This window comes from Anopheles moucheti, chromosome 2 (genome assembly GCF_943734755.1).
Source record: "Anopheles moucheti chromosome 2, idAnoMoucSN_F20_07, whole genome shotgun sequence".
NCBI classification, from domain to species: Eukaryota; Metazoa; Arthropoda; class Insecta; order Diptera; family Culicidae; genus Anopheles; species Anopheles moucheti.
In genome coordinates, this window is record NC_069140.1 from 93,408,219 (window position 1) to 93,436,199 (window position 27,981).

The 27,981-nt window shown below is 42.8% G+C and overlaps 3 protein-coding genes across 3 annotated transcripts; all 3 read right to left on the reverse strand.

Annotated features, from left to right (window-relative positions):
- Positions 1–1,548: 1,548 nt before the first annotated feature.
- Positions 1,549–2,554, reverse strand: LOC128296765 (microfibril-associated glycoprotein 4-like). The gene is made up of 2 exons (XM_053032248.1): positions 1,743–2,554; positions 1,549–1,672 (listed from the first exon to the last, which is right to left on the reverse strand). The coding sequence occupies exons 1-2, from the start codon at positions 2,552–2,554 to the stop codon at positions 1,549–1,551; spliced, it is 936 nt and encodes a 311-aa protein (XP_052888208.1).
- Positions 2,555–3,771: 1,217 nt separating this feature from the next.
- LOC128296761 (microfibril-associated glycoprotein 4-like) lies at positions 3,772–4,805 on the reverse strand. The gene is made up of 2 exons (XM_053032245.1): positions 3,979–4,805; positions 3,772–3,898 (listed from the first exon to the last, which is right to left on the reverse strand). The coding sequence occupies exons 1-2, from the start codon at positions 4,803–4,805 to the stop codon at positions 3,772–3,774; spliced, it is 954 nt and encodes a 317-aa protein (XP_052888205.1).
- A 6,229-nt stretch (positions 4,806–11,034) lies between these two features.
- On the reverse strand, positions 11,035–27,603 carry LOC128296748 (protein twist). The gene is made up of 2 exons (XM_053032232.1): positions 26,183–27,603; positions 11,035–11,275 (listed from the first exon to the last, which is right to left on the reverse strand). The coding sequence occupies exons 1-2, from the start codon at positions 27,601–27,603 to the stop codon at positions 11,035–11,037; spliced, it is 1,662 nt and encodes a 553-aa protein (XP_052888192.1).
- Positions 27,604–27,981: the final 378 nt, after the last annotated feature.

Sequence of the window (27,981 nt, forward strand, 5' to 3'; positions counted from 1 at the left end):
ATATTTTTACGATACATTTCAGTCGTGATAACTGACCAAGATTCAGAACTAAACTACTACAATGACCAAATATCTAAAACACGACGCAAGATGTCCAGATCAGACGAATGGCTATATTAGACTGAGAGAAGAACGAAGCCGTTAAGACTCAAGTTCTGTTAAAACCTGTAATAACAACAATAACTATATGTGACTTGGAATGATTTTCCGAATAGTTTTTTTTATGAGAGCCTAAGAGCCAAATTTTTATAAGGTTGCCCGAGATGAGAAATTTGACAATTTATTAAACTAAATGAAATAAAATTAACAACGTCTACCAATTGGGAAGAAAACCTCTTTAAACATCATTGAGTTTGCATACACATCGGGGTTCTGTTGCATAGCTCTGTAACCGGGCCGATTTGCTAGTAAAAACAAACTATATGTGAGGTATTCATGATTTTTTTTAACCTTGGGAGAGCACCTAGGTTACCCGCAGAACTTGGCATATCTAATGACAAGAAGTAGTAGAGTTGCTAGATGTTCTGCCATCTATAGGTGTTCCAAGCAAAATAAACAACAACAAAGTGGCGTAGATCTCGAGCCTAGATGGAAAATTTACCCTCCGATAAGTTCCAAAGCCTCCAACCCTCGATGTATCCCCTGTCCTCCTATCCATCTATGATCTGCCACTCCCCCTCCCCCTTCCCACAACCAATTTCAGCACGCTTTTCAATCCATCAAATTTCCTATCCGCTCGGTTGAAATGAGGAGCCAACTACCTATCCGCTTAGAGCCTCCTAGGAGCATAACTCACCACAGTTGGAAGGTGCTCTTCGTTTTGTACCAATCAATCAAAACAGTAGCCGAAGGACATCCACGTTCCAACACGCTGCTGCGATGCTACGCAAGATCAAGTGATGCGGTTGATGCGATCGAAAGAAGGGCCGTAATATCAGATTGCCAGACGACACCGCTCGACCGTCAATTACTAATTATTATATCTGAATAACACAACTCACGCAGCAGAGCGGTTAAAGTTGAAGAATCAAAATGTCCTCAAAACGAAGCGAGATTCCGCGATCTTCGTGGATGATGCCTCCACCACTAACGTGGAGGCCGAATATTTTATGTCCTCCACTAAGAAGCAATTGAAGATTCCTGCACTAATTTCACAATTTTTCCTAGTTCCCCTATGTCCTTGTATGGTTGAAAAGGAAAATTTACTTTTCTTTCAGAATTTGAGTCCAGTGTGTAAGAAATGGATATAGCTGTTTAGAAATAAACATTTTATCGACGGGTACCTGCCCTGATAGTGTTACGCGCAATGAAGCCTTTTCAACTTCTATAAACCGCAAGCGCAGATTTCAAACTAAGAGCCTGAACAAGCTGAAAAGCTGAAAAGTTACATATTGAAGTCATTGAATTGATGTAGGAAAAATGTTAATTAATAATAGAGTTTTCTTTTTTGTAAAAAACATCGGTCATCCACACGATCGTCCAATAGTTTCGTTTCATCTTTATTAGTGTGATTTGGGTTTCATTTTGTTTAACATTTAGGTTTAATATTCACGCAACTGGTCGAACCATCATTTTGGTGCTCTTCAGAGAGTAATAATGTCCTCGAAATGTGTACCAAACAATACCAGCTAGTTGATTACTTTTCCCTTTCAAATATTCTCCATTCAAATGGCTGCAGAAAGAATAAAATAAAACGAATAAGTTTTCATTGTATAACCTATTAAATCCATTAAACCAAGTACCTATGATAACACTTCTTAAACCACCAGGCACCACCATACGTTACGGCACAAGGATATTTGTAAGATTTGTCATTATTCTGATCGTATGTTGAAAAGAATTCGTTCTTATGAGAGGAAAACGAATTACCCGCCGTACCGGTGTATTTGCCGACCGATTTTATGACGTATTTCTCACTTTCATCACCGATTTGAAAGTCATCGTAATGGGCATACGCAATCACACCGTCGAAGTCTTCCATCACGATGAGCAGCTCGTGTCGATGGGTTGTCACGATCGCGTGCAACTTTTCCAACCCCAACCAGTGTTCACCGCGTAGATCACCGAATCCCTGCTTGTACTCGGTCCAGTTACGATAGAAATTGACCGAACCGTTGAACCGTCGCTGGAAAACGATCCAGTCGCCACCAAATCCGTGGTTATTTGTCCAGTCACGCGATACTTCAAATGTTATGTTGATGGTAGTATTCGGTTGATGGTAATATATCCCCGTGTCTTCAGGAAGTCGTTCTAGCTTCTGCTCTAGATTGGTCATCCGCTGTGTAGATGACGTTGAAAAGCTTTGCAATTGTTCCGAAACTTTTCCCAACGATTTGGTAGTGTCATTTTGCGCAAGTAATAAACTGTCAACTCGATCGTCCAACATTTGTATTTTGTCACTCAAGCTTTGTAACAAATGCGACAATCGCTCCAGTATTCGTGTTTCGGCCGCAACATTAGCCTCATCCAAAGCGAATGGTGGATTGTTTGGGGGATGATCTGTAGCCGCCACTCGAATTATCACGGAAAGTAACACAATGTACCACACACCCATTTCAAACTTGAAACTTGAACCAACGATCGCGATCGTACAACGCACAGCAGCACACTAAACTGTGGTTCAGAAATGATGGAACTTATAGGTTCTTGCGTTATCGCAGAATACTTTTACTTCACATAAGGGTCATTAGGATCATCTCTACGCATGATAATGAACTAAATTTAACCCCCTTTGTATGTGTGCTGTCAGTAATGTTGATGATGATAACGAAACTTCTCCAGCATGTCTTGATGAACATGGGTCAGTTTAGGTCATATAATCAGCATTCAAGGGCAATAAAATTTGTTTGCTGTATGGATCTTCCTAAACAGTCCATGCCGTGTCTTTCTTGAAAATGAGCCTACAAGATCATTAATTCTCCAGCATGAATACCGTGATAATGAATTGGCAAACCAGGGTGTTGGGCCTTGAACGATTTAAGACTAAGTGTATCAACACCTGATAAGAAGGTGGTAGAACGAATCGCATAGGTCATAGGAGGCACGTCTTAGCACCTCTTCCGACTAATATTTCGTTTGTGTCGTAAAGCATCTCTCTCATATGTCGTGAACGTTCCGCTCACCGACTACGCTACTACCGATAAGGGGGTTCTTTCATATTCAAATCGCTTTTGGATTATAGTTATGTAAAAATGCGAAAAATCTTTCAATTATAGTAGTTTCACTGGAATTACGTCATGCTCTATTCTTCCCCTGAACCAAGTACATCCCAAGGGTATGGAGTTTAAATTCAAATGGCATGAAACATTTACAACATAAACAGGAGGATAGGACATTATTTTCATTTGACCGCCATCAGAACTTGATATACCTGAAAAAATAAAGAAATTCATTTTTTCTCATCCGTCGGAGATTCAAAATTCAAAATTAATTGAATCGAATCGGAGAAGTAAATGAGATCATGTCGAAACGTAAGCGGAAGAGCAGTAGTTACATTTTTCAGAGTTGATAAAGACAAGGGTGAGAAAACTTCTCTCCATTGCAAAAGCGAACAACTGTCTTGGTATATCAGCACGTGAAAGGAAAAAAAACTTTAACAAAAACTTGGTTATTATATTTGTCAGTGGTTGGTTTTGGTCATCCCCAAAATTATAGCCCCAAATCGTTAAAATTTTAAAATTTTGCTTTATTACTCTTGTAAAAGTTGTCTCCACAGTTTCACACCAGCGTGTTTTTTTTTGTAGCGATTAGTTCTCTTTCCACAATCATTGTTTACTCAGCAGGACGGACCATCATTTTGGTGCTCTTCAGGGAATAATATTGCCCCCGAAAATAAAGCCAATTAATGCCTTGATCCATTCGATTGGTTTTGCCTTTGATATATTCTCCGTTCAAATGACTACAGAAATGAAGCAAAGAATCAAACAAGTGGTTAGTAAATATTATAACACTACCAGAAATATCTTCAATTAACTGTACCTAAAAACACAAAAGAAACTGTGAAACCACCATGCGCCACCGTACTTTTTGGCACAGTTAGACTCATTGTCCTGATCGTGTGTTGAAAATATTTCTTCCTTGTGATGGGTAAATGAGTCACCCGCAGTGCCGGAATATTCACCGACCGATTTTAAGACGTATTTCTCACTTTCATCACCGATTTGAAAGTCATCATAATGTGCATACGCAATCACACCGTCGAAGTCTTCCAACACGATGAGCAGCTCGTGACGACGGGATTTCACGATCATGTGCAGCTTTTCCAACCCCAACCAGTGTTCACCGCGTAGATCACCGAACCCCTGCTTATACTCGGTCCAGTTGCGACGGAAACTGACCGAACCGTTCAAACGTCGCTGGAAAACGATCCAGTTGTCACCATATCCATGATTATTTGTCCAGTCGCGAACTGCTGCAAAAGTAATATCTTTCGATGGATCCGGTCGCATAAAGTATACTCCTGAATCTTCCGCAAGTCGTCCGGACTGGTGGCCTATATTGACCATCTGCTGTGCAGTTGACGTTGAGAAGGTTTGCAATTGTTCCGAAACTTTTCCCAAAGATTCGTTGGTTTTATTTTGCACAAGAAATAAGCTGCCGATCTCTCGTTTCATTTCATCGACACGATCGTCCAACACTATTAGTTTGTCGCTCAAGGTTTGTAACAAAAGCTCCACTCGCTGTAGTACACGCGATTCAACTGTAGCCTTGGCCTCGTCCAAAGGAAGAGATGGATTACTAGGAGAAGGTTCTGTAGTCACAACTCCGATAATTACGGAAAGCAATACTATGTACCAGACACCCATTTTAAGCACAAGACGGAATCTACGATCGCGACAACGCTCAGCACCACACTAAACTGTGATTCGGAAATTATGAAACTTATAAGTTCTTTCGTTATCGCAGAATACATTTACTTCACTTAAGGGTCTTTCCGATCACCTCTAGGCATGATACAGAATTAAAATCAAACCTCTCTGTGCGTACACTGTCAGTAATGTTGATGATGATAATGAACCATCCTGCATGCCTCTGTTGTAAAACAGAGGTCAGTATAGATCATGTTCATGTCAGTTTAGCATTGAATGGCAATACAATTTGTTTACAATATAATTCTTACCAAATAAGCTGCTTTTACGCAGATGTCTTACCCATTCCGGATTTACGGCTGAGCTCGTTAAATAATCGCTTACAGTTGTGTAATCCCGAAGGAAAGAAAAAGAAATCCCGTGATAATGAATTGGCAAACAAGTGTATTGGACCGTGAGCGGTTTGGAAGATTTTCTTGTGGCGCTTGATAATCCAATGGTAGAAAAAATCACATAGTTCATAGGACATGACTTAACATGACTTCCGCTTTCGGTTGGCCAGTCATCTCTCTGACACTGCGTCCCAAGATTATAGCCTCGTCCTGATGTTTCTATCTGGGCCGAAAATGAGACATTGCGCTTTTTTAATTGCCATTACACACATAAATCCAATGAACAGCTGTAACGCAAATAAATTCATAAGATAGCCAATAAAACGACAATGATGATAGTCTTACCTAGACTGTTCAATGAATGCCTGAATGATTTAAAAATTAACTTTGTTATGATAAATTACTTGAAGAACACACATTCCATTAATTATTTCCACACATTGTAAACCGACAGGACATAATTGGGCGGCTCGAATCAATTTGCTTCGAAATAAGTTGAGAGATGAGAGTTTACTTTTAATTTACCTCGTGCACTGGACTGATTATCCAGCTACGGTAATTTCCCCGTAAAAAAGAGCGAGAAAGGCATAGATCTCTTGAGGTGGCTGTAGCGGTACAGAACAAATACTAGCTTGATCTGAGGTATGTGTAAGACGTATAGTGCTATCTGACACATGATCTTTTGTTTTTTTTTATATTCTGTTAAAAAAATAGATAAAAGTGCCTTATATGTTATGTTCATAAAAGTTTAAAGTCTAAAGGTTAGATTCTTTTAAACCCAACCAATAAAATTCAAATAGTTTCCCCACCTTTGTCTCGTTCGTTGCATGACAAATACCCTTTACACCATGATTATACAAAGATTCTACGGAGAAAAAAAATCCCTTAATGCAATAGGAAAAATGGTTAGCAAACCATCAACAGTGCGCCAAGCCAAGAATGTAATCGATGGCGACGACTTTGCCCTCATCAAGCGCCCGCACTGCCATTCAATCCATGGATAAAAAAGACGCACCTAATTAAACACCGAGTTTCTCCATTTTCATAAATATTTACAGCTCCAACCACCCTCAACGAAGAAAGGGTGGAAAAGGAAGAGCGGTAATATGCGGCAGTGCGTGTGGGGGGATAGAGCAGTGCCACGGGGTGAAAAAATTCCCACAATTTCATTTAATGTTTAACGTTCGCGTACCGAAGGGATTACGGTTTGCCACCTCGACAGCTCTCCATGGTGGCGGTGTCGATGTAAACAAAGACGAAAATTCGTGTTAATTTTTTTTTTTTCGTTTCAATCAGCCACGCAGTACAGCACAGACAAACAGTAATGTGGCCAGGCTGGAACAGTGGTGTGGCTTTTTTTGTTTTGTTCACTTTTTCGTTCAGAATCATTTACCTCAACGTGGAAGAAGTTGTTTATTTTATTCAATGTCCCCCGGTCACCTATCCCTAGGGAGCCCTACAGAGCTACAGGATGGATATGTTACCAGACAGTGATGCTCTGGCGGGATAATAAAAATTATCCAACGGTGAAGGTAAATGGAGAAGCACTAAAGCCAACATTTCATAATTCATAAGCACGATCGAACGATCGATAAATATCGAACGACCGGTTTTTCTGTACCAACATGTCAGTAGTAAATTATTGGTGATTTATCACACATGAAATGTTCCGCGCTGCAAAATCGCACAGTCCATAAATCATATTGTCCATTTTAAATGGTTTGGGACTGTCTGATTATTATTAACATTTTTTTTCTATCAAACGGTTTGATTTTATCTACACAAAACTATTTACAATATTTTATAGTTTTAAAAACTCAATCAAAATGCTTTAATTTTCCCTCAAAGCTAATTCAAAAATTACTTCCTGAATTCAAAAACTACTTAATTAAAAATGTAAATTAAATTGAAACTGCTGGCAATTTCCATTACGGCAGATAATTCGGATCGATTCTCGACCGTGTCGCCATGCGAAGAATCTTGTTGTCGATCGTGTACGGAACCACAATAACATCCAAGTTTCCTCGCCACAGTGTTCGTTGTTTGGTTTTGCTTTTAGGGAATCGCTCAGGCCCATATACACCGGCAGTATAGTAATCTTAGAAGTTAATTAAACTTTATTCCTTCTTCTTTCATTTTCCTTAAACAACAACCAAACGGGTACCGAGACGAATGGCCCTAGTACGGGAAACGAACGACGTAATATGATCGCAAGGAAACTCGCGCCGGGTTGTTGTCTTTGTGGCCCCCGGTAGCATAATCATATGCCCAACAATGCGCATGAATGATTTATTTAAAATCTGGTACAAACTAAGGTCACACGGAATGTGTACGGATACAGTGATGAACAAAAATGTACCACCATTAGAAGGGTTTTGAGAGAAAAAAAAATCGAAAATACACATACAGTGATGGACAAAAATGCACAACAATTGGAAAGTACGAATATAGTAGTTTATCATTCGTAAGATCTTTTATTACACTTCTATTTCTTGGAAGAAGTTTAAATTTACAGTAACACACAAATGATAAAGTAATATGGACAGCAACGAAATTCTAAACTCATTTATTCTGTTCGATTGGCTAAAGAGAACTACACTGAAGAAAACACTGAACTCGGTATCACAGGAGAACGAAGCACCAAAAGGAACCCTCCAAACATTAAAGGAATCCGGGTTACGGGTCCTTTTTAAAGGGGCGCGTACACCGACGTCTGCCTTCTGAGAATGTAAAGGAAAAACTTCTCACAAAATTGACCTCTGTCAAGGGAAACGCCTAATGCACCGCATCGAAAACGGTAAGGCCACGAACGGTTATGTTGCTTTCTGCTTTATTCCGCTCCCAGTCATCCGCTTGCTAGCAGTTTTATATGTGTAGCCATTTTTTCTGTCTCTTATATAGTTTTCTTTGATTCTCTTTTGAATTACCTTTTTTTGGTGGCCTTTTTCGTGTAGCCATTTCTTTTTTTCTTTCCGAACGTTTCCATGGTTGTGTGCACAATTGGTTTTGCTGCCGAATCGGTCGTGATAGTGGACTTTTCAAAATGGCTTCTGGTTACGGCAAAGATTACTTTTTTTCTTTCGTGAAAAAAATCCAACTCTTGAGAAAATTTTTATTTAAAACAAATCCGCGTACTTTCACCAACCACATCACCTTCAATCCATTAGCCAAAATGTCATGTTTTCACTGCTGATGGACGCGTCATTTAGGCGCGAACAGGAATAACGCTGCTAGTAAAGCCAGTAGTCAATTGGGAGTGAGAGGAAAGCAATAAAAACAGTCAACCCTTTTTTCTCAACCCCGGAGATTTTTTGGGGCAACCAAAGAAGGATTTTTTTTCTTGCTGCCAAAAAAAAAAAAATATTCCCCAACAACAAAGCACACGACGCCTTTCCGGCAGCGGATATGTGAACGTCAAGCGTCGATTTTTCACGATCGTTTCATTTGGAACTTTTTCATTCCCTTTCTTACGGTTTTGGGTTTAGCAACGTGTGGGTTGTTACCGACACGGTGAGTTTAATTTCGGATATTTTCAATTATTCTTTCCAATACTCCGCGTTCCCTCCCAAGCCCCTGGATAGTTCACCCGCCCAAACAACAACAGAAAACAAATGTTATTTTTAAAATCCCACGGCTGTATTTTATTCCCGCGCTTTGTTCGAATGTAGTAACATCGTCACGTGATGCAATCGCACCATTTTCAGTAGATGCTATCATTGACCTTATCGGCTAATATGTTTTGGTTGGAATTGGCTTTCGCTGCTTAAAATTAAAACGTGTTTTTTTTACAGACCTAACCTAACAAATAATGGAAATTGCTCCCGCGAAAAAGAGAAAGGGTTTTCTTACTGTGTTTGTAATACAATTACCTTGCTTTATTAGTGCTGCTTAACGTTTATGGTTAGCTGTTTCCTTATATTTCTACTTAAAAGGAAAACATTTACAACACGTAACATGGAAAAACATAAATCTAACATGTTGTAAATAGAACATTTTAAAAGGTAGGAATATGTCTTACTTTCGATTATAGCTTATTCAACATCAACTGTACAGTAGGATAAAGTAAACGTCACTTGGGACGTGTTAGGGGCACTTGAAATAAATATGAAACTAATGTTAAGGTATATACACGCTATACCAACATGTTTCATATCTGATTTGGTTGTGCTCTTTTTTCAACTCACGAACTCCCTATCGAACGTTTGCATTTAAAAATTGGACTGATTCCGAATGGCAATAAGAAAACAAGTATAAACAATGGTTTGCTAAAACAAAACGTGCTGCAACTTTATGTTTAAGAAATTTGGCAGAAAAATACAAACTTTCCATTTCAGGCGATCTAACGTCCGCTGGTCAGAACTTCAACCGAAATCGACGAAAATGAAAATGTCTGCTTTGTGGCCTTGACTGTCACTCCGTTTTGACATTAACATTTGTTTTAGTAGATCCTTCGGTTGTGGTTTGCCTTTAAAAAAAAACTGCCCATTGCTGCTCTGAATCATTAAAAGGTTTGGCGATCTTCGTTAAAACGTCCTCCTGCCAAAATTCTCCAATGGATTCTTTTTTTTAATGAGCGAGCTCAAAAGGACTTCTATATGTGATCGGGAATTTCTAGAAGTCACTTTCTAATTACATCCTAGAACACTTCAAGTCCTGAAAGAAAATGTTTTTTTTTTGCTGATCGTCTACCATTGATGAACTTTCTTCAGGAAACTAGTATGGGAGTCGTGGGTATTCATTTTCTTGGCGCAGGACGTAAATTACACAGCCTCTACGCCAGAAATGTTTAACCAGCAGCTTCAGATGTTTCTTTTGGGCTATTACATGTTGCTCAGATAGCTGCAACTGACATACCACAGTCCATCTTGTCTAGATACTTCATTTACTGTTTGCTTCGATCCCTCTACAGGACAATGAGAGTATGTTGCCTTTAGTTAAGTCATTTTTAAGGCTTGCCCTATGAGCTCACATCTTGTGTTAGGGCGCTGCAATAAGATTTCTAGTTGACACTCGTCGTGCCTTCTTCTCCGGATGGGAGAAAATATTTTAATTGCCACATCCGATCATCAGTCATTTTTTTAAATAATGCATACGCACTTGATGCGCGACCAGCTTCATTGTTTGCAATCGAAGCAAACGATGGCTGACTCTACTATAAACCAATAATAAACACATCAATCCTACTCTATAGGACAAATGTTTATTACTGCATGAGCCTAACATTACCGTTGTATAATTTATCATTTTTAAATCAAATAAATCGTTTGCTTTTCATTTAAATTACTCCTCAATGATCGTTCCGCCATGTTTGATTTGGATTCCATTGTGTTCTTAACGTTAATTATTTTTTTAATTTCTTAACTCTTATACGTATGGAAATGTGTTTGCGCTCTGTTCGGTACGCAGGTTTGCTTAATTTTTAGAGAAATTTTGTTTTGCCTGCTCATTTCCACTGCAACATAGGGTGGAGAAATCAAAATCCAAACTTTCATGCTCTTTGGAAACTAGCCGTTACGTGTATGCACAGGTGGTACTGTCTGAGTAGTACAGCAGTTCATCAAACCGTCCTACAGCTATATGGAAAAACAGATGGATCATGACGGTCCTAAGTTTTTGCTTGTTTTTTGTTTGTTAATGTACTAATACTTTTCATTGTATCTAACCTAAACAGACAACCGAACAGGCTGTGCTGTAAAACAAAATGGAACTCCGCGAACAAAAATTGTAACGTTTAACGTTGATGCTTATCAATAGAAAAAAAAGGCACTGCCATGAATTCCTTTCCATTCCTACCGTCTGTTCCGGGTTCATCGAAACCGGAACCGACCGTCTAGTCATTCCTTACCACCGATCGCACTGTCACCGCCCGCCTCAGCACCTTCGCCCCCGGACGATCCATTGCTCCAGTCGCCCTCCATGCGCCAAACGCTGAACAGATAGCTTAGCTTCTCGTGGGCCAATATGCCGCTGCCGCTGAACTGCAGATTACCACCGGATACGGCCATATTTTTGTGCTCTTCGCGCATCGCCGGCATCTCGTTGTTGGATAGCACCCGGTACAGGAAGTCAATGTACCTGGGGGGGGGGGGAGAAAAAAACGGAGAGAAAAGAAGCGGAGAACGTTGAGAAAGAAAAAAACAATACGATCATTTGTATTGCCGAAAGGGACGTTTCAGGTGGCAAATAAACACAAACAAACAAACAAACGCCCATCGAACACCGTGCTTATGGGGCTCGCAGTGCAGGGAAATTACGTCTCGGGTAGTTCCAACAATCCAACACATTCACCGTGTTCCTTTGAAGTGTGTACACGTAAGTCGAACACAGGTACACGGGCCCCCGGAAGGATAACAGGATTTCCCACCTGAATCCTGTTACATTGTACAGCCCCTATCTAAACCCCGACTCGAAACGGGATGGTTAATGAACTTTTAGCACGAACGGTGACCCTTGGGTATAACCGGCGGGAAAGTTCCTTATTGGATCGAAAAGTGATGGCTACGAAAACCCCGCGATGGATGAGGGTTTTTTTTTCGTAGGGTTGGGATTTTTCCGTGGGTTTCCACAACGGATGGGTTTTTTGCTTGGAAAACAAAATTAACGGGAAGTTTCGGTAATTGCGCGGAAGATTTTATAATCTGTCTCGGGATTTGTGCAATAAGGATGACCATCTAGACATACTATGAGGAGTATAACTGAGTTAGTGTAGATGTCGCTACTAGTTCAGGCAACAGCGAGTCTTCTTGAAAATCAATATATTGGAAGTAATCCACACGGGTTTAGCGTTTCACTATGAAGATTCGAAGTGATAACAAATTTTCTGGATGACCCTTGGGTTTGCGTCCTCCGAGGATCTCACGAAAATATTTGAAATTAGGGCATCGTCTAATAATGTATTGGGTGTCGTATTACGATACGTATTACGTTATTACGTAATTATGATGAATCGAAGATGTGGAGCAAACTACTGATAGCCCCTAGCATTACCTCATCATCGTCAACTGCACCGTCGAAATACTATTGGATGTGTATTCCAACTGGATGTGGTTTAATTTGAGCTTCTTAACCCAAACCTAAAGAGACGCCAAGACATTTCTGTTTTGGAATTCATCTCTTTTAAATTCACCAATGAGGATACGACTATCCCAAACAAAGAAAAAATTATGAAAAATAAATCGCAAACGAAAGGAACCAAATCGTAAATTAAAACTATTAATAGATTTTGACAAAAGAAAAAACCAGTCACCCTGTTTCCCGTAACTGGTTCCAAAAACTACCCGAAAGTAGAGAATTTACTATTGGCTATCGAAGGCCAACACGCTTAGCAGCAATTAACAAAGAATAATCAACCAATTTTTCACGCACGAACTCATTTCTGCTTCAACTAGCGATTATTTCGGGCATTATTTCAAACAACTTTCATTTTATGAAAGTAAATTATGCTATTCTGGCATTCCAGCACGTAACCCTATCGTTCAGTCGGCATGACTCAGCAAGCAACCAACAAACCTCTTCATATGCTGTCATATTTGTCTCAGAACTGCAACCCTCGCCGTCTTTCATAGCTCACTTTGCCGGCGGACAAAGCTGGACAAAGTCACCAGCCCTATGGACAGACGGCGCAGAGCGCGTAAGATGCAGAACCAAATTTATTGCACCCCATAAAGAGACACTTTTAACAGCTTCCGGAAATGGAGCAGCCAGCAGCAAAACTAGTGCCATTAAAGCCGACTACCAACAGACGCCTCCGTACGCACGACTCAGAGCAGACAGCGAGCAAGTATCGCTTGCTTCATTCTTTTTCTTTAATGTAAAAACAAGCAATGCTACAGCACTGTCGAACCACTTTTCCAGCTAGTGAGCGCAAATTAAATATTCTCAAACGATAATAAACAACGGACAGCTCGACTACCTTCTAACAAACAATAAATTCCCACTGCCACGAACGGAGCGCGGGAGGATCGCACGATCGATAGTGCTCACCACCATTTTCCACCAAACCAAATAAACCGATCAAAAGCTAATTAAAACGCATAATTTTCTTTCGCCCTCCCCGGGGTTCGGGAAAACAAAGGCCAAGAAGTGCGCGTGTGAAAAATCGTCCTACGCGCGGACAAACTACTTCCCGAAAAAGTCAATTAAAAATCGTTCATCGTGTTTCACCCATACGCCCGTGACGACGGAGCGCGACACGGAACCGATGGTGGGTGGTGTAAAGCGATCAATCATCAAGCTGATCTTGTTTCGGGCCCGCGCGACGTTCACCAGCTGCAGATTATTGTTTCCGCTGGTGCGTGCACTGAAACAGGGGGGCTGTCCCGTTTTTGACACTTGTTTTTCTGCTGCAGCCGGCGAGGGAAGAAAATCTCATTCCACGCTTGATTCGAATTTTCCCGCGGAAATCAACTGCCATTTGTCTTGCGGACGAATGCTGCTGCAACGCTGGCTGTGAGTGGTTGTATTCCCGGCGGGACGATCTTCATCTTTCCATCATAGAGATCATAAGGATCGACCTCGATCTCTGCCGTTCTCGTTTGCCAGTGTCACCGGTTCCCTTACCTAAGACACAACTACCAGGTACCCAAGTCTCACATCCAAACTCCCTTCCCCGCGTGGTCGGGGAAATCTCGATCTTGAAAGGAGTTTTCCGGAAGGTGATAAATTTCACCCGATGCACACTTTTCTTCACATCGTTTGACTTCGGTCGGCTACTTGAGCGTGCACGATCGCACGGCGGGCACGAAGGTACGAAACTTTCCCCCGTGATCGTTCGGGAAAGAGATGATCGTTTTAAAGAGGCGATCACGCGTTACGGGCGTATTTGCTCGTTATGATTCGTTTGCCCTTTTTTATCTCCTTCTCTACACCCGGGAATAGCTAAACGTCGAAATCGTAACGAAATGGTGCCTCAAGTGTCCTAGGTCCCCTTGACACACATTGACACGGCACGAATCTAGAGACGCTGGTCCCGCACACCGAGAAACGAACCAGACTGTGATCGAGTGTTGACAGTCTGGTGAACGATACAACGCAAGGCTTTTATTTGTCTCATTATTTCAGCTAAGATGAAGAATACCAAAATGCCTCAAAGTGGTAGTGGGAATGGGAAGAAAAAGTGGAATAAAATTATGATATGATGTCATGTTTTGTTTGAACAAGTGTTCTTTTTGTCTGTGGTTTCTCATTCGTTCATGCTCATAGTTCGACTAGCGAAGCTGGCGGGCACTAATGCTTTCTTTTTTAGATACTTTTTTTTAGATGATTTTCGATACCCAAAGAAATTGATTTCTTTCTTTTCAAGGGTCTGTTCAATTTTAATAACAGTACATAAAAAGTTATGTTATCTTCATTATTAAGTTAAGTTTTGGACGTCATTAAGTTATAAACCGCCATCTTTACTGTTTTGAATATTGAATCATCGGTCACGGTCTAGGTGTACTAAATAATTAACAATATAAAGTTTGTTAGAACTAGTATTGTGTTAAATAACGCACTTGCATAAAAAATGCAGCACGAGGCTTTTGTATCCTTCTCAAAATAACGTATATAAATATAAATAAAAAATAAAAAGTGTTTTTTGGATGAAGGACATTTTTAACTTCGTGTAACTAATTTTACACTTTTGATAACCTGTTTGTGTTTTTGCATTTTTGGTCATAATGCGAAGTATACTAGTGTAGTACAGGAATCTAATTTCCCCTGTACGGCCGTTCGTGAAATGCCTAGATCTGGAATACCGCTCAAATTGAATCCTTTTTTTCACCCGATTCAAGGAATTTAATGAATCGAAAGAGACGAAAGCTTCTTTCTCTTCTCTGCTCGACTCTTGGTGGATTCTAGAGCTCAAAAGACGGTAGTTTGTTATGAAATTCAAGATTAGCCTGAAAATTGCGATTTTTTTAAAGTTTCCGATGAATATCACTTTGATCAAATTTTAAAATTAGAAATTGGTAAACGAACTTAGTACTTTTTCTGGCACAAAAATAATTACAAGTTGAATAAAATGAAAATGGTAAAGTTAGTATCCATTTTTACCTAAATCAACGATAATGTTCAACTGGTTAACTCTTGTGACCAAAAGCACAACCGGGTTATTTTATTGCGACTAGTTTTTGTATTTGGGATGGGATTGGGATTTTGGCGGCCCGGTGGTGTATTGTTATCTTCACACTACAGGACCGGTTCAAAATCCCATCCGGACCAATCCTCCGTACGGAAGACTGAATGCCGGATGCGGGTAAATAAAATCAAAGAAAGCTAGAAAATGCAGGCCAGAAGCAAACAACAACTTGATTTTAAATGGTTCATACACCGCCTAAACGCGGTTATTATAAACTGAACATATTTGGGCATTACTTTACGATGAAATACAAAATTAAAAGATATGCAATACCCCGGTTTCAATGCATTCAGACAGCAAAATTCTTAAAAGTGCTCATCCCTCATCTCGAAAACCACTTTCCGATCGATGCAATGTTGTTGCAACTTACGAGAAGGCAAGCTGCTCACACACGCATAGTACGAATGTTTGCACAAGCAGCTTATATATTATTTCTTCCTCTTACATTCTCGTTCGTCGCGTTTTGCGGTGTCTGTGCGTTTACCATAAAATGTGATGTTAATTAACTGCCAGCCAGCTATTCAACACCGTTCCGTCCGTCCGTCCGTCCCCTGTCCGTCAATCATCAAGTGAGGTTTTGTACCGTGGCGCGTAAAGGAATTCCTTCCCTAAAATCCGGACTCATGATGAGAATAAAACCAGAGACCGGCAGAAATAAAAACTCTTGCAAACAACGCAAAACAGTAGCATACTTTCTCACGCACCGCCTGAAAGCGAGCGTTTTCTATTTACCGTTGGAAACTTGCCACGAGTAACGAAGCTTCTCACATATACATGGCGAAGAAGGATGCAGGATATAAAATGGTTATGATGTTAAATGAAAATTAAAAGTTATAGCAATTTTTCAGGTGTGACAAAAAGTTGTAGAAAAAAATAAATGTTATCCCAACATAATTTCATAAATCGTAAGCATAAACTGTTGCGCGTAAATTATAGGTCAATAAATGTTTTTAAATTACGTGATCATCTTCTTGCTGTTCGTCGTTTTTGCCACACTAACGACTTCTCAGCTCATCCTCACGAAACAACATCACACATGTTTCGCGTATCTCGTATCGTGTTCGCGGTGGATATGTACTCAACTCCCCGGATTAAGATGGCGTAACTCATTCATTCCACGGAAGGGTGGAAGCGTCCCATGTCGGGGGGGGGGGGGGAGGAGAACAAAAAAACACATACGCACACAACAACCCCAACTGCTGGGGACGCGAATCGGGTTTTACGAAACACATCATATCCGCCCTCCCGGATCGCCATACCCGATCAAACATTTCCACCAGTTCCGTTATGTTTGCTGTTTATGTTTAGCCTTTGTTCAACGCCAGGGGGGGAGGGGTTCGACGGTGAGCAGAAGCGAGGAGGGGTTGTGGAGGTCCTGCCCTTTCTTGTTTTTCATGACATCATCGCATCCAAGCGCGGGAATCGACCGATTTTCCCACCGAACTTTGACGGCACACATGTGGCCACGTATTAATCGAGGCTTCCCGTCCATCAGGGTAGGGAGGGTGGGAAGGGAGGGGGATGGTGAAAAATGCGCCCCAAGAAAGTGGGAATGTGTGTGCTAGCCTTTGTGTTACGTTCGAACGAACCTCCAAAAGTGTGCCTTTGTCTGCGTAACGGTGGCAACTTGATAGCTTTTACCGTGTTTGATGCGTTCCGATCGCAAACCTGCAGCCACTTGACGCTAGAAACACGATCGATCACACTTACGACCATGTCAGCTTAATAAATAATTTTCAAGAATGGGGCTCAGGAGCGATCAGGAAGAACTAAAATTCATTTTTATGTAACATAACCTTAAACTGCGCAACTAAGTAACGACCATTTTTTCAATTCCAATTCTATCGATTTGTAGCAGTTTATTACTGTTCTGGGTCCACCACTGTCAAAGTTTTTTGACACAACCTGCTCATCTGGAGGATCGGAGCTTAAAAGAAATGACGGGAGAGGGCGCCACCAGCAAGGCAATAAAAAGGGCTGCATTGCGAGGATCGCGCCCTATTCATGTTGCAATCGAGAAAAGACGAGTAATAAATTTTGAACGTCTCTCAGTATTACGAGGCTGTTAAAAATATACTTTTCAATCCGAATTTGCAACATTTTCAAAATTTATTACGTGCATTTCATCGTGCTTTCGTGAAAGATAGCGACAACGTAAACGTACGTAACACTGTTCGGTCGTAAAGCGTTTCGCACAATCGGGACACAAGTTTCGCGAGTTAAAAAGTGAACACGGTTTCACACGCGGAAAATAAGTGCACACGAAAATCACGTCATGAACGCGGAAAGTGATCAGTCAACCACATCGACTGGAACTCCGGAACCATTCACTTCATCGATCCAACCGACAGGTTCGACGCTAGGGACGCCGCCATCGTTCGAGACGACTAGTGCGATCCCGGGTTCAATCGCGGTCAACGAAGGTCATCGTCCTACCACGTCTACGGCGCTAGGAGACGAGCCTCCGCGAAACGAGCTTCTTAAAAATGCGTCAGCCTCCGCAGGGCCATTTTCGCCGTTGGAAATCGAAGCCACTACCACGCAGCGTTTGTCGCGTCCGATGGATCGTATCCCGGCGTCATCGCAGCGCAATCCGCCATCAATGCTCGATGGAGATTTGGCGTGCCTCGGAGGGACGCCACCGCCAAACCGAGTGGAGATCGGGTTGATGGAGATTGAGTTGAGGATGAAAGAGCTTGAGCTGGAACAGCAAAGGCTCGCGTTAGAAAGGACGCGCCTCAGCCTTCGAAACCAAGGTAGCAGTGCTGTGTTGATCGGTGGAAATATCGAAAGTGCTGTGAAAGTGCGTGCAGAAAAAGTGAACGAGTGGACGGCTGCGACGGAGCGTGCAGGCAAATTTCAAGGGAGCCATGCTGGGTTTACACCTGCGACTACCTTCACGCCCCCCCTTTACTCTCGTCAACCTGGACCATTACACAGCACGAGTAGGTTCGGAGGAAACGTGTCGTACGGACACGTTACTACAAACCGGCACGAAAGTACCGGGCATCACACCATCCCGACTCTAAACCAGAGTCAACTTTACGCCCGTCAAGGCAATTTAAGGGACCTTCCAACGTTCTCTGGACGACCAGAGGAATGGTCCACGTTTGTGTCTAATATGGAGCGAACTACGGCGATGTACGGATATACCGACGAGGAAAACATCGAACGGCTATCTAAGGCCCTTCGTGGTAAGGCTCGCGATATAGTTGGAGCTAGACTAACGGCTAACGATCTTCCTCAGATTATGAACGTGCTACGGCGCCATTTTGGACGCCCTGAACTTATCATCAGCTGCTTGATCCGGAAAATTCGTCAGCTTCCTTCGCCAAAGCTAGAGCGGATTGATTCCGTCGTAGACTTCGGAAATGCGGTGCAAGAAATGGCTGCGGTGATTTCGGCTTCCGGTATGTTCGGGTACGCGTATAACGTATCGTTATTGCAGGAAATTGTGGATAGGCTTCCAGCTGTGCTACGTCGCGATTGGTCGCACCACTGCCTACGACTAGGCATACCAACCATTCCGGATTTTAGCGATTGGATGGAAAGAGAGCTTGAGGCGGCCAGTTTCAACACGCTACCCTCATTTGACGAGCCTAAAAATGAGAAATCGACGTCAGAAGAAAAAACGCGAAAAGCAAAGTCTGCATCCTACCTGCATACGATGGTAAGCGAAAAAGCATCGAGCGATCCTGCGAAGCTGAACCATTGCGTCGTTTGTAAGGGAGATTGTTCGAGCTTGGCAGAGTGCACCAAGTTTATAGGAATGGACGTCAACCAACGGTGGACCGTGATCAAGCAGGAAAGGCTGTGCCGAAAGTGTTTACGGTGTCATGTGAGTGTATGCAGTGTGCAGAAACCATGTGGTAAAGATGGTTGCACTTTGCAGCATCACAACATGCTGCATCGAAATGGGCCACCGAGATACCAACAGACGATTTCCAAAGCAACAGTGGAAACTATAAGCGCTCATACAGCAGCCAACGATGGAGTTCTGTTCCAGTATGTTCCCGTTATTATTTACGGGAATGGAAAAGTGGTTGAAACTGTCGCGTTCGTTGATAGCGGTTCATCGGGAACGTTTATCGAGGAAGGTTTGATTGAGGAGTTGAACCTTGATGGGAAGCCGCATCCTTTGTGCATACGCTGGACCGGCAATACGGAACGCACCGAAAAGGATTCAGTTCAGTTAGAACTGAAAATCGCAGGAGTCGGCAATGCTAAAAAGGTATTTACGTTGCCAAAGGTTCATACCATCCGGAAATTAGCACTGCCGTGCCAGTCACTGTCGGCCAAGCAGATAACCGCAACTCATCACCATCTGCGGAACCTCCCTTTAGCATCATACACCAACGCGAGTCCACGTTTGTTGATCGGCATAGATAACTGCCATTTGGTAAGACCGCTCAAATACGCTGAAGGTAGGGAACATGAACCAGCCGCCGTGAAAACCCAATTAGGCTGGGTCGTTTTCGGGCCGTGCGCAAGCTTCTCTTCTCTTCCGCAGATACATCGCAACTACCACATATGCATGCGTGGCTCGGATGACAAGCGAGCTATAGATGCAGCGATGAGGGAATTTTTCCCCATTGAGTCGCTGGGCATAGCAAAGACAGCTGTTCCAATGCTGTCTAAGGACGACGAAAGAGCGTTGCAGATGCTCACGACCGAGACCAGACTGATGAAGGGTCGTTATGAAACATGTCTGCTGTGGCGCTTTGACAATGTACGTCTTCCGTGCTCCAGGGAGATGGCTCTTAAACGAAATGGGTGCCTGCGAAGAAAGATGAGAACAGATCCAGCTCTCGCCGACTCCGTGGTCGAGAAAATGCAGAGTTATGAAGATCAGGGGTATGTACGACGACTTACATCAACGGAACTCACCGCCCGGGGCGAACGCGACTGGTATCTTCCAGTGTTCCCGGTATTCAATCCGAATAAACCCGGGAAGTTACGTCTGGTATTCGATGCAGCAGCAAAGGTACGTGGTGTGAGCCTCAACACGTTCCTATTGGCGGGTCCGGATCTGTTAGCAGGGCTTTTAACGGTGCTCTATAAATTCCGGGAGCATCGAGTCGCTATAGTTGGTGACATAAAGGAAATGTTTTTTCAAGTAAGGATGAACCCCGAAGATCAGCGCTCACAGCTTTTCTTTTGGGATCGGGAAGAGGTTGCGGACCGTGACCCTACGGTGTATGCGGTAGCCGAAATGACGTTTGGAGCCGCCTGCTCACCAAGCAGCGCGCAATTTGTAAACAACCTAAACGCGACAAGGTTTGAGCGCGAGCATTATGTAGACGACATGCTCGCCAGCGTGGAAACGGAAGACGAGGCCATCACTCTAGCAGATGAAGGTACAAAGTGGCAGAGGAAGCCGGAGCTTGATCCTGCGTGTCGATGGTTTCATGACCCGGAATTTCTTTGGCAACCTGAAGCTAATTGGCCAACGTGTGAAGTGACCCCTGCAGAAACCTCAGAGGAGATACGGAAGACCCTACTTCATCACGAACTGTATAGAAAACCGTGGATCGTGGTGGACCACTTCTCATCTTGGCAGCGATTGGTAAGGACTGTAGCCTATGTTCTTCGTTACGTCAATTTCTTATCTTCGAAGAGACGCAGCCTTACTAGAGGTCCACTATCACAAACTGAACTAGAAAGTGCTGAACGTGAAGTCTTCATACTAGCCCAACGAGATGCCTTCCTAGACGAAATCCGACTACTACAAAAGACGGATGATTTGCAACACCTTTGGAAATCGAGGATCACCAAAAGCAGCCCGATTTACAAGCTGTATCCCGAACTGAATGAGCACGGCTTACTAAGAGCGCGAGGACGATTAGCCAATTGCGGTTGGGTCAACGAAGAGACGAAACGTCCTATTATCCTGCCACGAGGATACCGGATAACACGACTGCTGCTGGAACGTCACCACCAAAGGTTCAGGCATGTTCATCATCAAACAGCACTAAATGAACTTCGTTCCAGGGTTTGCATTTCCAGGCTGATGGCAGAATATAACAGCGTCCGTCGGGCTTGCAAGCACTGTAAGAATCGCGACGCTCGCCCAAGTGCTCCGAGAATGGCAGATATCCCGCCCCAGCGGTTAGAGATAAACATACGGGCGTTTTCCTACACGGGGGTAGACTACTTCGGACCGATGGCGGTAGCGGTTGGTCGACGCAGCGAAAAGAGTTGGTGCGTATTGTTTACGTGCCTCACCACAAGGGCTGTACACGTCGAGATCGCCCATACGCTAACGACAGCAACCTGTATTCTGGCGATTCGGCGATTCATAGCTCGACGCGGTAAACCGATCGAAATTCTGAGTGATCGCGGAACGAACTTCGTGGGAGCTGAACGCGAGCTTAAGGAAGCCTGGAGCGAGGTGGATGGCGATAAACTGGTGGAAGAGTTCACCGACCACGAGCTCACGTGGAAGTTCAACCCACCGGGCGCGTCACACTTTGGAGGATGTTGGGGAAGGCTAGTACAGTCGGTGAAGAAAGTACTTAGGGAAATGAAAATTTCGCGACTCCCTACCGACGAAGTATTGTCGTCAACTTTTGCCGAAATTGAGATGATCGTCAATTCTCGACCGCTGACACAGGTTCCGCTCGACGAGAAATCGGAATCACCGCCGACACCTAACCATTTTCTTTTAGGTTCAGCAAATACAGAGCGGTCATTAGGCATATTCGACGACAACCCCGCGACGTTGAAGGTGGCCTGGAAGACATCACAAGTGTTAACCACGATCTTTTGGAAAAAGTGGGATGCGGACTACTTACCGACGCTAACAAAGAGAGGGAAGTGGTTCGAAACATCGAAGCCGATCACCGTTGGAGACATAGTTGTCGTCGTGGACGGAAACTTACCGAAAAACACCTGGCCAAAGGGACGCATCATAGCGGTCAAACAAGCGAAGGATGGACAAGTGAGGCAGGCGACCGTGCAGACTGCACAAGGATTGCTTCAACGACCGGCAACTAAATTAGCAGTGCTTGATGTGAAAGCACATGGTACGAAAGCACAGGATACAGACGAGTAGACAACACTAATGACAGACGGCAGGTTGTAAACAAGTGCTGCATAAACAACAAGTTTTGCACCGGGCGGGAGAATGTCAAAGTTTTTTGACACAACCTGCTCATCTGGAGGATCGGAGCTTAAAAGAAATGACGGGAGAGGGCGCCACCAGCAAGGCAATAAAAAGGGCTGCATTGCGAGGATCGCGCCCTATTCATGTTGCAATCGAGAAAAGACGAGTAATAAATTTTGAACGTCTCTCAGTATTACGAGGCTGTTAAAAATATACTTTTCAATCCGAATTTGCAACAACCACTTTGGACTTTCTGACTAGGCTTATTCATCCTACACAAAGACTGTCGGCAGTATTGCGATCGCCGCTTTTATAATCACGAAACTATTCAGCGTCTATTTATCACGCAAAAAAAATCTCTTAATTGCCCGTAGCAGGATAGTCAATCTTACGTACGCTGGATTAATCCGGATGGGATTTTTTTCCGGTCCGGTCGTGTGAAGACCGGCGCCGCTACCATCATGCCACAGACCCGCTCCAATCAGATACTTTCATAAATCATAAAAAAGGAATGCTATTCAGTATTTTTAATATCAAAATAGTAAAATAAAATAAAGTAAAGTAAAATAATATCAAACGAAGTAAAATGTTAAAATAGAAAATATATAAATCTATGTAAATTGTAAACATAATTAATTAATTAATTATGAAATTATTTTAACAAGAAACCCATACACAAAAACGCAAACTCCAAAAGGATGAAGTAATAATTCATTCTCTACCAGCGAAGTTACCCCAAGTGTAATAGTAAAAAAAAAATGCAATCCCCCCAGCAAACATTAAACAGTGAATATGTCGTTTGATCGTATCCAGCGTACTCAGCTACTCCATCTCTTTTTTTTCCTTCTCTCTCTATCTCTCTCTCTTTCTCTCTTTCTCTCTCTCTCTCTCTTTCTCTCTCTCTCTCTCTCTCTCTCTCTGTTCGTTCTCGTTCAGAAACGTTCTGTTTCGCTTTCGTTTCTCGACCAATTTCAACTAAGGCTTGGTTTTATGTCCATTCCCGCTCTTTTGTGTGTCTCTTTGCGGTTTCGTTTTGTTTGGTGTCTCAAATTTCAACAAATTCCTGCACACTCACACACGCTCGTGCTTCTTCTTCTTCGCACTTCTGTACATAAGATTGACTTGGTTCTTATGCTTTTATACATCTCTTTTTTGTTTCTCTTCTTGGCAAGCATTTCATTCATCCACTCATCGTGTCACCTCGTGGATCTTCGTTTTTAATTTATGTCCCACTTGTCTGTCACACGATGCGAAGCCGTCCCAAGACACTCGGGTGCACCGGGTATACCAGGCGGCATCAGTTTCTTTTGTGTGCGGGATCTGGAGATGAGTGAAAACCGAAGGAAAACCAACAAAAAACTGTCACCCTTTTTTCGGTGTGGCGCTCGAGCAGGCAAAGTCTGTTTATTTTTGTAACCCATTTGGTAATGTTTTCGAGTGCAAAATTGTGGCCAAAATGAGAATTCAGGGTGATGGTGGGCATTTAACGGAAACGGAAATGATTGTATTAAAAAAAAAACAACATTATTTAATGTTTTGTGTTTGTTATTTAAATAATTTCTCACTGTTTTCACGATCCACCAGGCGTCTCCATCAGGCGTCGCTTTGTGTCAGCGTACGCGGCGTCTGATCCTGGTCTGACCGGTTTGACACTAATCGAATGTGAAATCGATGACTTTGCGGCCGAATGTTAAGCCGTCTGGCGAGTGTGCCGCTGCTTTGATATGGTTTCAAATGGCGCCCGTACGCACGCATATCCTTGAAACATTCCGCACTCATCGGAGCGTAATCGTTACGTTCATAAATCGTTCAAAACCTTCGTTTGCTTCCCGGCAGCTACGCGGTGTGTGCGTGTTATAAATCATCTACTAATCTCATTCCTATTCCGAACGATTATAGCTGCTTAACAGCGCTAGACCAACCGTTTCGCAGCTGTGAAGGGTCGACGTAATTTATTTTAAAATATTTTGTTTCAAGCGCGCAAAGAATGATATAAATCAAAACATATCTTACTCGTACCTTCCATCGATTGGGTAGAAAATATATATTTTTTTTATTGGAAAATAATTAAGGTGCAATTGAAAAAGAAAAAAAAAACAACATATCCAAAGAAAAAGTTACACCGCCATCTGCATGTCATTCGCACGATAAAAATCCATTGATCATATTCCGTGCACAGTTTGGATCTGGCGATCGTGAAAGGCTTTTTTTTTTGTACTCCACCACTCCACTTTTGTGACAGCGGGACGGTGTGCAGAGGACTATTTATTTTTTCTCGCCCAACAGCCGTATACTGGTTCTTCCGTCGTGTGCCTAACATTAGCTCTCTACCTTCTATTCTTTTTCCCCGAATACGTTTCCACTGACGCTACGCCGCTACGACTGCGCCGTGTTTAATCTTTGTTCCATTCCCGTTTGGTCATTAATTTTCCACCGAAATATTAACATTCGCACCGTGTGGAATAGTTACAAATGAGCGTTTTGATGGTGACCAGGGTATGGAAATTATTAATGATCATGGAAGTGATCATTTTTCATCGATTCGGTACAGTTGCGATGGAAAAGAGTTGGAACAAGTGTGTCTTGCATATGAAAAAAGAAAATGATCTTTAGTATCAATTTTACTGGTAAAATGCACAAATGCCCCGATGAAACATGAAGTATTGTTATCAAATAAACATTTGGAATGCAAAAAAAAAATGTCTATTCTCAAACATTCGTCCGAACTGGGGATACATCCGTCTTACACTGAAATTTTTACTGTTCAATTGCACTGAAATTGCATTGAAATTTACTAAAAACACGCGAAGACTCTGGTTTTACATGACAAGAACGGTACAAAAATCCCATCAAAACCAATCTCCCGCACGCAGGACAGACTATCTAGCTGTGGGTAAATAAAGTAAAAATAACAGACCGAAGAAGAGTGTAAGAAGGCTTTGTTCAGTTTTTAAAAATATTTTTCATGTTTAATTTTCAGACATTCCAATCGATGTTACTTGTATTCTCATTAAAAATCCCATAGTTTCTATAAACATCACATAAATTCCTCTCCAAAAGACCCTGCTCTAATCAGGGACCATTAAGGGATGATAACGATAGAACAATTCATATTTTAGGCGATTCACTAGAGCCTTAACAGAAATAATACTGTTCCGTCGTCTTATTTTACCCAAAAATATATCCGATTTAAATCATCTAATTTTTTTTCCACAATTTATATAAGTACACTCATGTTTACGTTCATTTGTTTCTGTTCAAAAATACATCCAATACAAGTTGTCAAACAAATAAAAACTGAAACACAAAATCCTATTCATTTTCAAATAATTTCAAAACAGATGAGATGAACTTCAAACTTGTAGAAAAAAATAAATGTTTCTTCCAGTTTACATCTTTGTTCTTAAAATATCGAGACTAATACTAGAATTTAAGATTAGTTTCGAGTCTTTACTCAGCCCTGGTGAGATTTAATCCGAGAGACTCAATATCAAAAAGTGGAATACTACAATTAATTGACAGTCAGTCAAAAAACCGTACACGAGGCAAGGCTCATAAAAATATTAAACCTGAAGATACTACGCTGCATGAATGTAGCATGGTATTAATGTTGAAGAAATTAAAAATATTATTAAAGCCTACAAGATGTCTCACAATAAATTCACACAATAGATTGATCACATCAGGGGGGGGTCAGGGCGTAGTGTGCTTAATGATAATCTTCTTTCATAAGTAACCAACCAAATCCACAACTCACCTTGAAGCCAACCGAAGTGTCTGTATCTTGCTCAGCTTGTCACTCGGCAATGTCGGAATGATTTTGCGCAGCGAGGCAAACGCTTCATTCAGGCTCTGCGTTCGTTGCCGTTCGCGTACATTTGCAATCACCCGCTGGTTTTGCACCTCCTGATAGCTTACCGCATCCTTGACAGCCCGTTTGCGAATCCGTCCGGTACGTGGTTTGCGTCCACCGCCGAACGCCGAACCGTTCTTATTCTGAGCAGTATCAATGCCACCAGTTCCAACGCCACTGGTGCTGGTGGGTGATAATTCTTGCCCACCGGTCGGTTCCAACATGGCCACCGTTGTGGGTTGGACACGATCCTGCCCATACTTTCCGACGGAGCAGCTCGATTCATCCAGCTTGACGGGAGAGCTGGAACATACCGACAGGGAGCTATCCGCCCCAATGGGGCTATGGGTGGGTGTTGTATCGACAGCAGGAAGTGGATGGGTTTGGTTTGATTGCATTTGCTCCTGCTGGTTTGTTGCACCAGCTGCATGGTAGTAATATACAACGCCCGAAGAGTCGTAAGTGCCATTGTCCGCTACGCACATCATCGTCTTCGCTGGTGACGGTTCACAGTGACACGAGTTAATATGGCAGGACCCGTTAGAGGACGACTCATCATCCAGGCTGGGCATCACTGTTGGAAGTGGTCCACCGTACGCGGCGGTTACATGACCATTAACATGGCTGTACTCTTGCGACATAGGAGTTGTCGGAGCGTAGGCCCATCCACCGTAGTTCCCATCGTACCGTATCCGCTTCTCGGGCTGATATCCCTCCGGACTGAGCGAACTTTGATCGAACTCGTAATCATAGTCCGCATCAAGCATACGGCGCTTCTTCGCACTCTCGCACGTTGAGGTGTACGTCGCAAGGATCGACGGTAGTGTCTCCAATGTTTGTGGCTGCGTTTGCTCCAGGACACTCTGGACACCGTAGCATTGGAGTGCGGGAAAGGAAACGCGTCCGGTGGGAGTCATTTCGGGTGCGCTACCTGGATACACGTAGACCGGTTGGGACGTAGGAACGCTAGCCGGCGAACCGGCAGACACATCATGCCCGACGGATGGTTGTGCCATCAGCACGTTAAAGTCGGGGTTCTGATGTGCGCCAAGATGGTCCGACTCTCGGTGCTGTGCACCATTATGATGGATGGGCTGTAGGTCGGGTATGGTGCGTACATGGTGGTGCTGGTGTTGATAGGTCGTGTTCAGGTGATCTTGTTTGTCACCATCGGCATACCGTTCGTTTTCCAGTTTCACCGAAGCGACAGTGTTCGCCGGCTTCTTCATCGTGTACGTCGGTGAGGTGGATGTAGTACCGCCGGAGCCAGCCCCGCTAATGTCCAGTATGAGCATGGGAGAACTGGACGATCGTTCACCGGACATAGTTTACCGCAAAGGCACGAATATCGCGAATGTCTTCATTCAGTTCACAAACCTATGAAAAGCTATTCACACCTAAGTTCGGCCGAATCTTGCAACAAGTAATAAATAGCAACTATCCACAAAATGTCCTAATCCGACGTGTGTAAGATCACCGGCGATCGTCTAAAGTCCCAATTTAGCCAATTAACTTTCACTCAATCACACAACCACTAAACCGTACACAGCAACTACTTCCACTCTTCACTGGTCGTGTTCCTATTCTACCGTCACTTCCGTCTACTGATGATCACCAACCACACGGGGAGTATCCCAACGGTGTAAGATCCAACAACCGTCAGTTACAAAATCGCACATCCGCACGCGTTCGTGAACTGTTTC